At 37.3% G+C, this 16,014-nt stretch overlaps 1 protein-coding gene across 1 annotated transcript; it reads left to right on the forward strand.

Moving 5' to 3' along the window:
- Window positions 1-14,691: 14,691 nt before the first annotated feature.
- Window positions 14,692-15,504, forward strand: LOC140875556 (RING-H2 finger protein ATL80). Its single transcript, XM_073279272.1, has one exon. The coding sequence runs from the start codon at window positions 14,773-14,775 to the stop codon at window positions 15,340-15,342; it is 570 nt and encodes a 189-aa protein (XP_073135373.1). The 5' UTR covers window positions 14,692-14,772; the 3' UTR covers window positions 15,343-15,504.
- The last annotated feature ends 510 nt before the right edge of the window (window positions 15,505-16,014 follow it).

Here is a 16,014-nt window from a genome sequence, read left to right on the forward strand (position 1 = left end):
AATCTCCCAATTGCCCTATAGCCAACTAGTCATACTACGCAGTCCCATTGCTTCACGATTTTTGTCAAATAATGGTCCTGGCAAGGGCTTAGTAAGTGGATCAGCGATATTGTCTACAGAGGCCACTCTTTCGACAGTGATGTCTCCTCTTTCCACGATCTCCCGGATGATGTGGTATTTCCTCAGTACGTGTTTGGATCTTTGATGAGACCTTGGTTCCTTTGCCTGAGCAACGGCACCCGTGTTGTCACAGTACACCGGGACTGGACCAACAATTTCCGGAATAACGCCCAACTCTTGGACGAAATTCCTCATCCAAACGGCCTCTTTAGCAGCAGCTGATGCCGCAATGTATTCTGCCTCAGTGGTGGAATCCGTTGTGGTGTCCTGCTTGAAACTCTTCCAAGAGACAGCACCGCCATTGAGCATGAACACAAATCCAGAGGTTGACTTCGAGTCATCCACGTCACTTTGGAAGCTAGAGTCGGTATAGCCTTCCAATTTCAGTTCTCTTCCTCCATATACCATGAACATATTCTTAGTCCTTCGCAAGTACTTAAAAATGTCCTTCACGGCTTTCCAATGCATTTGATCGGGATTAGCTTGATATCTGCTCGTGACACTCAGAGCAAATGCTACATCCGGTCTGGTAGATATCATCCCATACATGATACTACCAATGGCTGACGCATATGGTACATGTGTCATTTTCTCTATCTCTTCATCAGTCTTGGGACACATAGACTTGGATAAAGAAACTCCATGACACATAGGTAGATGTCCTCTCTTGGACCCATCCATTGAAAACCGTTTCAATATGGTGTCGATGTAGGTTGCTTGAGTGAGTCCTATCATTCTCTTAGATCTATCTCTATAGATCTGTATCCCTAGAATATAGGATGCCTCACCCAAATCCTTCATCGAGAATCTACCTGATAACCATATCTTTGTTGACTGCAACATCCCTACGTCATTCCCAATGAGTAGGATGTCATCAACATAAAGTACTAAGAATGTCACAGCATCCTTAACTACTTTCTTGTACACGCACGGTTCCTCCGGGTTCTTGATGAAACCAAAATCCTTTATTGTTTCATCAAATTTCTGGTTCCAACTTCTTGATGTTTGTTTGAGACCATAGATTGATCTCTGAAGCTTGCATACCTTATTCTCGCTTCCCATGGATGTGTATCCCTCAGGCTGCGTCATATAGATCTCTTCCTTAATGTTTTCATTAAGAAATGCAGTCTTCACATCCATTTGCCATATCTCATAGTCATACCAAGCAGCTATGGCAATAAGGATTCTTATAGACTTGAACATTGCAACTGGTGAAAAGGTTTCATCATAGTCAACTCCTTGTCTTTGAGTATAACCTTTCGCCACCAATCGCGCCTTGTAGGTCAATACCTTACCATCAGGCCCAAGCTTTATCTTGTAGATCCATTTACACCCTATTGGAAAAATTCCATCGGGAGGATCTACTAAAGACCAAACTTGGTTTGTATGCATCGAATCTATTTCCGACTGCATAGCTTCAAGCCATAAATTTGAATCCGCATCAGAAATTGCTTCCTTGGAGTTTCTTGGATCACATCCAACATCGGGTTCATCTTGATCCCCTTCAAGAAGAAGACCATATCGAATAGGAGGTCTAGAAGTCCTCTCTGATCTTCTAGGTATAGGCGTGTCCATCATTGGTTCCTGAGGTGTAGGATCATTATTTTGTATTTCGGGTTCTTCTCGAATTTCTTCGAGTTCCATCATCTCGCCTTTCTTATCCAATAAGAACTCCTTCTCCAAGAAGGTGGCATTCCTTGAAACAAACACCTTTGTTTCAGCAGGATGATAGAAATAATATCCGATTGAATTCTTCGGATACCCTACAAAATAACATAAGGTGGATCGACTATCCAACTTATCTCCCATTGTCTGCTTCACGTAAGCAGGACATCCCCAAATCCTCAAGTACGAATACTTAGGAGTTTTGCCATTCCATAACTCGTATGGTGTTTTGTCCACTGCTTTGGTGTGGACGTTGTTCAACAACAACACCGCCGTTTCAAGCGCGTAGCCCCAAAACGAAGGTGGAAGCTCAGTGAAGCTCATCATGGATCGAACCATGTCCAACAAAGTTCGATTACGACGCTCCGATACACCATTCAGCTGTGGTGTCATAGGAGGAGTCCACTGAGAGAGAATCCCATTCTCTTTCAGATAGTCCAAAAACTCGGTACTTAAGTATTCTCCACCTCGATCTGATCGAAGTGCTTTAATACTTTTACCTAGCTTGTTTTTTACTTCAGCCTTGAATTCTTTGAACTTTTCAAATGCTTCAGACTTATATTTCATTAAATATAAATACCCATACCTAGAATAATCATCAGTAAAGGTAATGAAGTAGGTGTGGCCGAATTGAGTACCAATTCTAAATGGACCACAAACATCTGTATGGATCAAATCCAACAGATTTTGACTACGCTCAGGTTTCCCCTTAAAATGAGATTTAGTCATTTTTCCTTTCAGGCAGGATTCACAAGTAGGTAGAGAGTTAATATCAGACATATCAAACATGCCCTCTCCCACTAGCTTGTTCATCCTCCTTGAGGAAATATGACCTAGCCTAGCATGCCAAAGGTTTGCCGGGTTTTGACTATCGATTTTCCTTTTGTTTGTTGTTACCGGTTTATCAACATAATTTATTGGAACGTCTTTTAATTTTAAGTTATATAGATCGTTTTCAAGTTTTCCATTTCCAATCAAACATTCATTCTTGTAAATATTGCAAATCACATTCACAAAATTGCAAGAATAACCATCTCTATCAAGCATAGAAACAGAAATAATGTTTTTAATCAAATCTGGAACAAATAAAACATCTCTCAAAAGTAACTTAAAACCGTTCTGCAAAATTAAATAAACATCTCCCACAGCTTTAGCTTCAACTCTGAAACCATTTTCGAGCCTCAGCTGGGTCTCACCCATTCTAAGCTTGCGACTTCTTGTCATCACCTGCAAATCATTGCAAATGTGAGATCCACATCCGGTATCCAATACCCAAGAAGTAGTATTAAGTGAAACATTTATTTCAATATAGAACATACCCTTCGCAGTTCGCAACTGCTCTAGATATTCCTTGTAGTTACGTTTCCAATGACCGGGTTTCTTGCAGTGATGGCAAACATCCTTGGACTTTTTCATGTTTGAAGCCTTTGTCTTGTACTTCTTCTCGGGTCCGGTTTTCTTGGGTGGGGCAGAACGTTTCTTACCCTTTGTACTTGGCCCCTTATTAGCAGAAGAAGAGGAGCCCACCAAGAAAGCCGGTTTATCCTTCTTTAAAGTGGATTCATATGTTACAAGCATATTGACCATCTCTTCAAGGGAGGCCTCTATCTTGTTCATATTGAAATTCACCACAAATCCGTCAAACGAAGAAGGAAGAGATAGAAGTAATAAGTCCACGTTGAGTTCATGCTCCAACACCAAATCAAGCGTTACCAACTTCTGTATGAGCCAAATCACTCGTACCCCATGATCACGGACCAAAGTCCCTTCACGCATGCGACACGTCATTAGCTCTTTTACAGTAGCGAACCTTTCAGCTCTCGATTGAGCCCCAAAAAGTTCCTTGAGTTGTACGTGAATGTCAGCAGCATTCACGGTATCCTCAAATCGCCTCTGGAGTTCATCAGACATCGAGGCTTGCATATAGCATTTGGCCTTGATATCATGGTCCCACCATGTATCAAGTTTGGCCAACTCTTCCGGACTTATATCAGCTGGTGCTTCCTTCGGAGGAGATTTTTCTAACACGTAGAGCATCTTCTCCGAGATCAAGACAATCTTCAACTTACGGAACCATTCCGTATAGTTTGCGCTAGTCAGTTTATTTTGTTCGAGGATAGAGAATAGTGGATTGCGCGAATTCATCTTAATGAAATACTGAAAAGAAACATACAATAATCAGTGATTGTTTAATTAATTTACTAAGACATAAAATAGGCGAAATTTATTTTATGAATCTCACTCCCACTATTTTAACGATTTCACTACCCTCTAGTGAAAACGGGAAACTGTTTTTCTTAGTGGGAACATGGAGTCCAATTGACAAACTATGGTCCCGAATAATATCAGCCAACCATAATTTTCAAAAGGTAGAGCCCAATTGCTTCCAAAGCAACCTCCACGTTTTTACCTCATGTCCAATAAGGGCCCAATAATATGACGCCGTTTATTGTGACATGTCAAGATGACCCATCAATATTAAGTTGTGATGGACGGTCGCCATGTGGATCCCCCAATAATATGAGCCGATCCCATGGGAGTTCCACCCAACTTACAACATGTGTCGATCCAATGTACAGCTTTCCGACGAACGGGCCCCCCCAATAATATGAGCCGGACCGTATCCGCGGGTAGCATCTCATACATTGATCGTTGATGGAAGGTAGGAACATTTAAACAATATTTAAATTTTCTTTATTTATCTTGATATCAATTTTAAATCATATTTAAAATGAGGGATTTTAATTTTGAAAATTTGTCTCATCATTTAAAATTTGTATGCTTGCGGGATTCATACAATTTTGTCTAAAACATGCATACAACGATAATATCATATATTATATAGGATGATCGATTCCATTTCTAATCGACCCGTGGTTTCCAATCACGAGTCTAAGTCCAATCCTAGGTAATATGCAGGTATGCAATGCAATCCTATTACATTGAGCTTCCAATTTTACATTTCTTCAGTCTTTATTGTCTGCTGGGCCCACCTCCGTCTTCAAATCTTCATCTCCCACTAAGTCTAATGTATTTACAATAAATAACCATGACAAGTAGGGGATACATTTCAAGGGGTGGGAACGGGCCATAAACCAGGCCCACTTTTATTACATATGACAATTCATATTGGGCCATAAACCAGGCCCATTAATAAATCCAACAACAATAAAAACAAATGTAAATTCCTAACATACACCTAAAAAATTGGTCATGGCAATCGATCATCCTTATCCAATAATATTTAATTCAAAATTAATTTATTGGATAACATGCAATGGCAATTTAAATTAAAAGGATAAAATCATATTCCATATATAAAATCTTATTTTACATACAAAATCATATTTTATCTTTTTATCAAATAAAATCATATTTTACATATAAAATCCAATTTTATACATAAAATCATATTTTACTCAATATTTCCATAAGATCATATCTTATCATCAATTGTACCAAAAATAATTAATTTCATAAAATCTGATTTAACGGATAAAATCTATAAATTTTTAAAAAATTTAAATTTATCCAAAAATCAATTTTAAAATTTTCGAACTCGAACAATTCGATCCGACGCCTCGTGGACCAATCAAAAACAATTTTCGATCGGACCAAAAATAGAATTTTAACATATTAAAATTTTAATTTAAAAATAAAAATTAATTTTTCCCGGGCCGCCCGGGACGCTCCCGGGCTGCCCGCGTCCCAAAGGGGCTCGGGCCGGGCAGCCCGTCGCTGCCCCTAGGGCAGCAACGATCGCTGCCCTGGGCAGCGCCGTGCGCCGCCCTGCGCTGCCCGGGGCAGCGACCCTCGCTGCCCGAGGCAGCGATCGTGTTTTGCCCGAAAAAATTTTATTTTTTAAAAAAAATTTATTTTGTTTCAAAAACCGAGGCTTAAAAAATTTTTGTACAATCGATTAATTTAATCTCTTGATCTGAGCAACCTGGCTCTGATACCACTGTTGGAGAACGGTGATCAGATCAATCAGAATTGATACCCGGTGCAGCGGAAGTTTAAAAATTTTTATATTGAACGATTCCATAATGGGTATCAAAACTTTACGATTAAATTGTGCGTGTAAAAATTAAATAACAATTATAAATTTTTACCTCCAATCTCGAATCGAGATTATGGACACCAACAAATTACTCTGCTCTTGTTGTATATCACAGGAACTGATGGACGAACTGTTCTTCAATCAGGTCCACAAACAGAGATTTAATCCCTCTGATAGATTGCACTAGAAAATCTATCAGAAGTTTCTACGAAGAGAATTAACGAATTTGATCCGTTAAACCAGACTGCAAATTCAAAATTCACAGGCTGGATTTTCCCGAGCAGAGAGGGAAGGGGGCGACCACTTTTGAGAAAACACAGCTAGGGTTTTCGAAAATATTTTGTGACCTCTGTTGTGTAATTTCTGTACTGCAATAACTTATTTATAATGTGGGCTGCTAACAGCTTAGGGCCCATTAGTCATAAGTTCAAGCCTGACAAGCAAAGCCCGCATGTTCAAAAATTAATATAAAATTCATCGTGACTCAGATTGATAAACCAATTTTACCAATGTGCACAGAAACCATTTCTGCATCTTTTAAAGTCAAGATAAATTTTTCTGAATCCGAATTCAGTGATTTCAAAAAATGCCCATCCCTATGTCATTTTAGGAAATCTTACTCCTCTACTCTTAAATAAGAAGTCCCACTTCTTATTTAAGAGTAGAGGAGTAAGATTTCCTAAAATGACATAGCGATGGGCATTTTTTGAAATCATTAAATTTAACTCTTTAAATTTAACTATCTCAACGGGGATTAAAAATCCATTACTCTGTGTGACCCTCAATGGTTCAGGGATACAGCTAGCCGTGGGCTCACAACTCCTTGTGACTCGGAACAACAATTTCCGACTTGCCCATCGAATCATGGTAAGAGCGCCTAGCAACATCGCCCCATGATTGCCTAGGTATCACTGATAGTGCCTGCAAGAACCAATAGATTTTGGTTAGCGTACAGTACGGTCCCTTCATCCATATATCCCGATCGAATCAACAACCATTGGTAAATCGAGAGTCGTTCGAGATTCGATAACTATGCAATACATCTTGAAGATCAAATAGTGACATCGCATGTGCTACTAAGAAACCATTTTTTAAAACACATCATGTACTCTGGCCAGAGATTCGTCACACTAATATCTCCTCAGATTGCATAGGATATCCACACTAGCAAGTATGTGGTGAATCCTTGACAACAAAGCATCGACTCCTATATGTGTCGTAACTGTACCCAATCCCGACACCTGATGACCCCAATAGAGTCGGTAAATGAGTCAAAGCACAGTACTAGCATATAAAGTCTCAATGATGTTTCAAGTAGTAAGGACTAATGGTGTACAACCAAAACCGCGGACTTTATCCACTCGATAAGTGATAACCACTTGGAAAGTCCGGATAGGGTAGTTCGTTCATTCATCGTATGAATATCCATTTGCATGCTTTGAACATCTCTATGTTCCATACCAATGAAACGTGGTATCGGCATCGCAAATGCTAGTCTCAATCTCGAGCGATCCTTATCCTTATTAACGGACGGCTCAATCGACTAGGAACTGTTTAGAATATACAGTGACTATAAGATGTGTTTCATGATAGTCATCCCCATGTACTACCACATCTTACATATACTATAGTATATTCAAGGTCTTTATCAAAACAATAATAGTATATCACAATATAACAATATGAAGAAAGATAAAGTCATTGCCATTATAAAAGTGTAAATTATATTAAACAAAAGATTGTTTATACAAAGAGTCATCAAAGCCCTTAGCCACAAGTTGGCTCACCGGGCACCCACTCTTTCAGTTCTGCCCCGCCAAAAAGGAACAAGCCCAATAAAAAGCCATACAAGAAGCCTTCTCAAGGGCCCGCAAAGCCCGACAATAAAGAACAAGTTTGTTTTCACTGCAACAAGCCTGGACATTGGAGGCGTAACTACACTGAATATCTAGCCCAGAAACGTTCTGGCCATGGTATGTTTTATATTGAAGTTAATATCTCAGTCAATTCTTCTTCTTGGGTATTGGATACCGGATGTGGTTCTCATCTATGTAATTATTTGCAGGTGATGACAAGAAGCAAGAGACTTAGAGAAGGAGAAACTTTTCTAAGACTTGGAAATGGAGCAAGGGTTGCTGCCAAAGCCATAGGAGATATTACTTTAATATTAGACAATGATTTTAAGTTACTTTTGAAAGACGTTTTACATGTTCTTGATTTGGTTAAAAATATTATTTCTATTTTTATGCTTGATAGAGATGATTATTCTTGTATTTTTGCTAAAGAAGTTTGCAATATTTACAAGAATGAATGTTTGATTGGAATTGGCGAATTACAAAACGATCTCTACAACTTAAAATTAAAGGATATTCCATTAAACAATGTCCAAACAATAACAACAACAAACAAAAGAAAAAAGATGGTCAAAATCCTGCACACATATGGCACGCTACACTAGGTCATATTTCCCAAAGAAGAATTCACAAACTAGTGAGAGAGGGAATGTTTGACTTGTCAAATATAAACTCTCTACCTACTTGTGAATCCTGTCTAAAATGAAAAATGACCAAAACTCCCTTTAAAGGGAATGTGGAACGTGCACATGATCTTTTGAATTTGACCCACACGGACGTATGTGGCCCGCTAAGTGTTAGCACTAAATATGGGCAATCCTACTTCATTACCTTTACTGATAACTACTCGAGGTATGGGTATGTGTATTTGATGAAACACAAGTCTGAAGCATTTGAAAAGTTTAAAGAATTCAGATCTGAAGTAGAGAAACAATTAGGAAAAAGTATTAAAACACTTCGATCTGATCGAGGTGGAGAATACTTGAGTACTGAATTTTTGAATTATCTAAAGGAGAATGGGATTCTCTCACAGTGGACTCCGCCAGCAACGCCACAATTGAATGGTGTTTCTGAACGTCGCAATCGAACTTTGATGGACATGGTTCGATCAATGATGGGATTCACTGAATTACCTGCATTGTTTTGGGGATTTGCGCTTGAAACTGCAGCAATGTTGTTGAATAATGTCCATACAAAAGCAGTGGATAAAACACCATATGAGATATGGATGGGAAAACCTCCCAAATATTCTTACCTAAGAATATGGGGATGTCTTGCTTACGTGAAGCAGACAGTGGGAGACAAATTGGATAGTAGATCTATTTTATGCTACTTTGTGGGATATCCAAATAACTCTGTTGGATATTATTTCTATCATCCCAAAGAAACAAATGTGTTTGTTTCAAGAAATGCCACCTTCTTAGAGAAGGAGTTTCTATTAGATAGAAAGGGTGAGATGATAGAACTCGAGGAAATTCGAGACACACCCACGACTGTAGAGGTCGAACCTAATCCCCAACAGCCAGTAGCTGAATCACATGCACCTAGAAGGTCTGATAGAGTGATCAGACGGCCTGCAAGATATACATTTCTTCATAAGCAAGGCCATGCTGAGCCTAATTATGATGGATATGATCCAAGAAATTCAAAGAAGCGATATCTGATGCTGAATCATCAAAATGGCTTGAATCCATGCAGTCCGAGATGGACTCCATGTATTCAAACCAAGTATGGACTCTAATAGATCCACCTGAGGGAATTGTTCCCATAGGATGCAAATGGATTTATAAGAGAAAATTTGGGGCGGATGGGAAGGTATTGACCTTCAAAGCGAGACTAGTGGCTAATGGTTATACTCAAAGACAAGGAGTTGACTATGAGGAAACTTTTTCACCAGTTGCTATGTTCAAGTCCATTAGAATTTTATTAGTCATATCTGCATGGTATGACTATGAAATATGGCAAATGGATGTGAAAACAACATTCCTCAATGAAGACATTAAAGAGAAAATCTACATGTCTCAACCTGAGGGTTTCACATCAGTGGGAAGTGAGCATAAGGTATGCAAACTTCAGAGATCGATCTACGATCTCAAGCAGGCATCTAGGAGTTGGAATCTCAGATTTGATAGCACTATCAAAGAGTTTGATTTTGTTAAGAATCCTGAGAAACCATGTGTGTACAAAAAGGTTAGTGGGAGTGCAGTAACATTCCTATTGTTTTATGTCGATGATATCCTCCTCATTGGGAATGATGTAGGACTATTGCAATCGATTAAAGTATGGTTAGCAAGTAAATTCTCCATGAAGGACATGGGTGAAGCATCCTGTGTATTGGGAATACAAATCTATAGAGATAGATCGAAGAGGATGTTGGGGCTCACCCAATCCACTTATATTGATACCATACTAAAGAGATTCTCTATGAAAGAGTCCAAGAGATGATACTTACCAATGTGTCATGGTGTTACTCTATCTAAAGCAATGTGCCCCAAGACTGATGAAGAGATAGAGATGATGACACGCGTTCCCTACGCGTCAGCGATTGGTAGTATAATGTACGGTATGATATCAACACGTCCTGATGTAGCGTATGCTCTAAGTGTTGCAAGCAGATATCAGGCAAACCCTGGTCCATTGCATTGGAAAGCCGTGAAAGATATTCTTAAGTACTTGAGAAGGACTAAGAATTTGTTCATGGTTTTTGGGGGCGGAGAATTGAAATTGGAAGGCTATACTGACTCTAGCTTCCAATGCGACGTGGATGATTCAAAATCGACTTCTGATTTTGTATTCGTGTTTAATGGTGCTCCTGTCTCTTGGAAGAGTTCCAAACAAGACATGGTTGCGGATTCCACCACTGAAGCCGAATACATTGCAGCGTCAGCTGCAGCCAAAAAGGCAGTTTGGACGAGGAATTTTGTCCAAGAGTTGGGCGTTATTCCAAATAGAGTTGATCAAGTCCCGGTGTACTGCGACAACACTGGTGCCGTTGCACAAGCAAAGGAACCAAGGTCTCATCAGCGATCCAAACACATACTGAGGAAATTCCACATCATCCGAGAGATAGTTGCAAGAGGAGACATATCAGTCGAGCGAGTTGCCTCTACAGATAACATTGTTGATCCACTTACAAAGCCCTTGCCAGGACCATTGTTCGAGAAGCATCGCGAAGCAATGGGATTGAAATTCATGAGTAGTTGGCTCTAGGGCAAGTGGGAGATTGTTAGAGTAGATGCCTTGCAAGCCAACTGTTGGCTAGGGATTTTATTGACTCACGTGTAATAAACAATCTTTATTTTAATATAATTACTCTTTTACTCAATTTTGGAATTTACTTTATCTGCAAACCCATGCAAGCTGCATAGATAAAGACCTTGAATATACTATAGTAAATAAATATGAGGTTGTGCATGTGATGACAATCATGAAACATATATTTCAATTACTGTATATTCTAAACTAAGTTCCTAGTTGATTGAGCCGTCCAAAATAAGGATAAGGATCGCTCGAGCTCGAGACTAGAATCTGTGATGTTGTGTACCACGTTTCATTGATATGGACATAGAGATGTTCAATCATACAGATTGGTGCTCATACGATGAGTTTACTGAACTACCCTCCCTCGGATTTTCCAAGTGGTTATTATTCATCGAGTGGATAAATCTGTGGTTATGGTTGTACACCATTAGTCCTTACGACCTGAGATAACACTGAGGCTCTACATGCTAGGATTGTGCTTTTACTCGTTTACCGACTCCAAGAGGATCATCGGGTGGCGAGATTGAGTACAGTTACGACACATGTAGGAGCCAGTGCATTGTAGTCGGGAATTCACCGCTCACCTATGGGTGTGGATATCCTATGTGATCTTATGAGATAGTAGTACATGGAATCTCTGGCCAGAGTATGAAATGTATATTAGGGTAAAGTGGTTCCCTAGTTGCACATGCGATGCCACTATGTATTCTCTTAGATGCATCACATTGTTATCGAACTTCACATGCAACCCTCGATGAACCAATGGTTGCAGATTCGATCGGGATATATGAGTTGAAGGGACCGTATTGTACGATAACCATAATCGACTGGTTCTTGCAGACACTATCAGTGATACCTAAGGAATCATGGGGCGATGCTACTAGATGCTCTTACCATGATTTGATGGATCCAATCAGAAATGAATTCTGACATTCTTATAATCAAGGAGTTGATGCATAGAATGAGGCTAATAAGGGTAAGCCCGTATAAAGGACAATGTCCTGAATCACAAAGAATTGTGAACCCACGGCTAGTTGTATCCCTGAACCATTGAGGGCCACACAAGCACTAGTTTCCCTATTTCCGTTGAGATAATAAATTCAAAGAGTTGAATTTATAATAAACAAATTTGATTGGATCAAATGATAAGCTTATAAATGAGTTTATAATGGCTTATAGAATTTTTTTGAGAGCACAACTGCTAAAAACAGTTAAGGGAGTGCACCTGCTTAATTTGAGTGAAAGTGTTTCAAAATTAGCAGCTGTCTTATTTATGCTTTATTGGTTTCGAAAATTTAAAGTATGCATCATAATAACAATTAAGTTAAAATCGTCACATCAGTGATATTGGATCATCGATCGGGATTATGATAATATTAATACAATGGGTGCATGAATCATGGGCTAGTAGGAGTACAAGCCCATCATGATAAATTATTAAAGTACTGGACTTTAATAAATTAATAATATTCTATTAAACTAGATTAATAAAGCCCATTAAGTTGTATTAATAAATGGTATTAATTTATACAAGGAAATAATATTGATATATACCATAACATATATTTGCACAAAAGGAAAATATAATATATATGATATATAATATATATAAGAATCGAGAATATCATTCACTTAAAGGGAATGATATTTCGAAATCTTAATTATATATATATGTATGATAATTAAACATGTTTAATTTAATTTACATATATATAATTAAGATATACTTATATATATATAAATAGAGATATACAATTTTAAGACTTAATTCTCGAAACCAATTTGACAGACTTCCTTCATGGAATTTTCGAAACTGCATTCTCATTGTTCTAAGGATATCGTCCACCCTAATCAATAGAGATTTGAGTCGTCACTCCTTGTTCATTCAATCTCAACGCAAATTTCTTATTTTTCTCTAGTGTGAGTTAGAAGAGGAATAGGCAAACTGGTCGTGGACTTGATTCGGAGATTGAAGAAGGAGATACTCCAGTTGTGTTCGTAGAAAATTACAACAAGAGCTATATCCGCTAATCCCGGGATAGTTGGTGTCAAGTGAGATATTCACTAAAGGTATAATTTCGTAAACTTCCTATGAATGTCAATTAAACCATACGAGTGTCGAAACGTGTTTTGAATGTCAAGACGAAAAATTTTAAACTTCCGTTGGATCTTGGGCACGAGAACACGGTACTCCAACAGAAAAATATATGAATCTTATATACGTTATACATATGAATATGATCGGTTAGATTTGATCTTCGATTTTTTTTTTGAGAGGATAACATTCAATATATATAACATCGGATTTTTGATAATTTGACCGGTAGTATGAGTCGAAAAAAATAAAGAGTTGGTTGAGAGTTGGACACATCAAATATTGCCTACATGAGCAAATGGTTTATTGCTGATGTATACTATCCAATGTACCAAACTCTAGTTTCAAAGATATAATGATGCCTGATTAATTTGGTATTATTATTATTATTCTGGACGTGTGATGTATCATATATATGTTTTTCTACACAAAATTGATATTATTTTTTGAAAAAAATTGATATTGTTATCTATATGCTTATACTTATGACATAGTACTTTACATTCTTGTATTCAACGTAAAAATCCTTTGGCTAAGTTGACATTAGTAAAGAGGATAAGCTTGGTACATATAATTGAAAAAAAAAACGTGACTTAAATGCTGATATTTATCCACTCAACTTAATCAATGTATATTATCAAAATGGGTTTAACTCATTATTGGATCCACCCATTTCACTAGTCAAATTAACACTTCAAAATTTTCAAATAATAGGTTAAGGTGATATAATTTAAACTTATCTTTACAGACACTATCTAATTATGTGTTCAAAAATGAAAATTTATCAATATTTGTGAGATCCACTAAAAAAATATTAAGATCCACATGATAGTAGGATGTTACTTGGACTGTATATATACTTCATTTAATTATGCTCTGATTGAAAATCATCTTTATTCTCCGATAATTTTTTCCGATTAATTTAAATGGCTATATATAATTTTTGAAATCACATAAGAAAAAAAAAGCCAAATAGCTAGTCTAATAATTTTTAAATCAATTATATATATGTTACTGTCCCATCCAACTAACAAATATATATTTAAAATAAGGAATAATAAAATGATAATATAATGTTGAAGTATTTTTTTTTTTACAAGGATAAAATATAGATTCAAACCATGTCATACAATTATATCATAAATAAATAAAAAAAAGGTGACGGGGTGACCTGAACTTCTAGACCAGAAAAAGAAACAGTTCTTCAAACTAATGTTGAAGTATTTTATATTTTAGCTTTTCTCTAAAAATTTTTAAAAAAAATAGATTATAAAGTAATTATCCTGTACAACGATTTTAGGATTTTATATTTATGAAAAAGGTGAATTCAATTGATTTATAGTAAATGAATAAAATATTATTCAATCAAGTCAGTATAAATTACAGAATAATTTTAACATATATAATAAATCATTCAAATGTGTATAAATTATACAATATTTTTTCATAATAAATAACTGAATATATATATAATTTTACAGTAAAAAAATATTTTAATCAGTAGGATAAAATATTCATGTAAGGACTTCACGTGAATTTTCACGACGAAAATCGATACCTTTTTTTTAAAAAAGAAAAAAGTAAATACAACTAATAATAATAATAAATAATTAATTGATGCTAAAATACAACTCCGCTTCCACAGTCTGAAGCTGAGCAGAAGACACATATCCACACCACACATTCTCTTTCCTCTCTCCTCTCTCCTCTCTCCCAACATGACTGCCCGCTCACGTCTCCTCGCCGCCGCAACATCTCCGCCGCCGCCGTCGTCTCCAGATAACTCTCCGACCTCCGAGCCGCTCGACGCCGACTTCGTGGTGATACTCGCCGCTCTCCTCTGCGCGCTCATCTGCGTGTTAGGCTTAGTCGCCGTGGCTCGCTGCACCTGGATCCGGCGCATCACCGGCGGAGCCTCCTCAGCTCCTACATCCGCTCCTCCAGTACCTGCGGCGGCTAACAAAGGCTTGAAGAAGAAGGTCCTGAAGGCGCTGCCCAAGCACACCTACGGCGAAGACAAGGAGCAGGCGGAGAAGCTCTCCGACTGCGCCATTTGCCTCGCCGAATTCGCCGCCGGCGAGGAGATCCGCGTGCTGCCGCAGTGCGGCCACGCTTTCCACGTCGCGTGCATTGACACGTGGCTGGGATCTCATTCCTCCTGCCCTTCTTGCCGCCAGATACTGTTGTCCGCACGGTGTCAGAAGTGCGGTGGCGTACCGCCGTCCTCCTCCTGCGGCGGAGCTCAGCCCGAGGCCAGGGAATGCCGCGCCAATAGGTATTTACCTTAAAATCAATTTCAATTACTGGATAATTTCATCCAAAAATGGAAAAAAAATTGTTAGGTTAGCAAAAATCAAAGGCTGCTGTATAAGTTGTGTATGTAAAATATATATTATATCCAAAAATATTCAATATACATTTGATTTATCCATTCAAATAAGCATTTTCAATTGCTGCAATTTTTCATTCTTTTTGGTCTAATTAATCTGTATGATTAGACGATCTTCAATTCAAAAAAATTGTTTTAATTATTCTTTTGACAATTTATACAAGTATATTTAATAATTATTATATAATTATTATTTCCCTTATAAAAATTTCTGATTTATTATAATATCCATTTGTTTATTTATTTTTAATAAATAGTCTTTTTTTATGAAATGAATAAGCAAGCTTATTTTATAAATAATTAAAATAGAATATTGTAATTTTTCCCCTATAAAATAATAATTGTTAATTAATTAAGTTATATATTACCTATGTACAGTTAATGAAATTATAATTTATAAATATCTACTGCCTTCGTCCCATATATATTGTCCTATTTTCTTTTTTCTATATCCCAAATATATAAGCATATATTATATTTGGTAAGCTTTTATTATCCTCTTTTACTATTATACCCTTGTTTAATTTGGGTTTTTTTTGTTATTAACTAGTTTTTTGGAAATGCTAAACTT

This window comes from Henckelia pumila, chromosome 1 (assembly GCF_033568475.1).
Source record: "Henckelia pumila isolate YLH828 chromosome 1, ASM3356847v2, whole genome shotgun sequence".
Classification (NCBI taxonomy): domain Eukaryota; kingdom Viridiplantae; phylum Streptophyta; class Magnoliopsida; order Lamiales; family Gesneriaceae; genus Henckelia; species Henckelia pumila.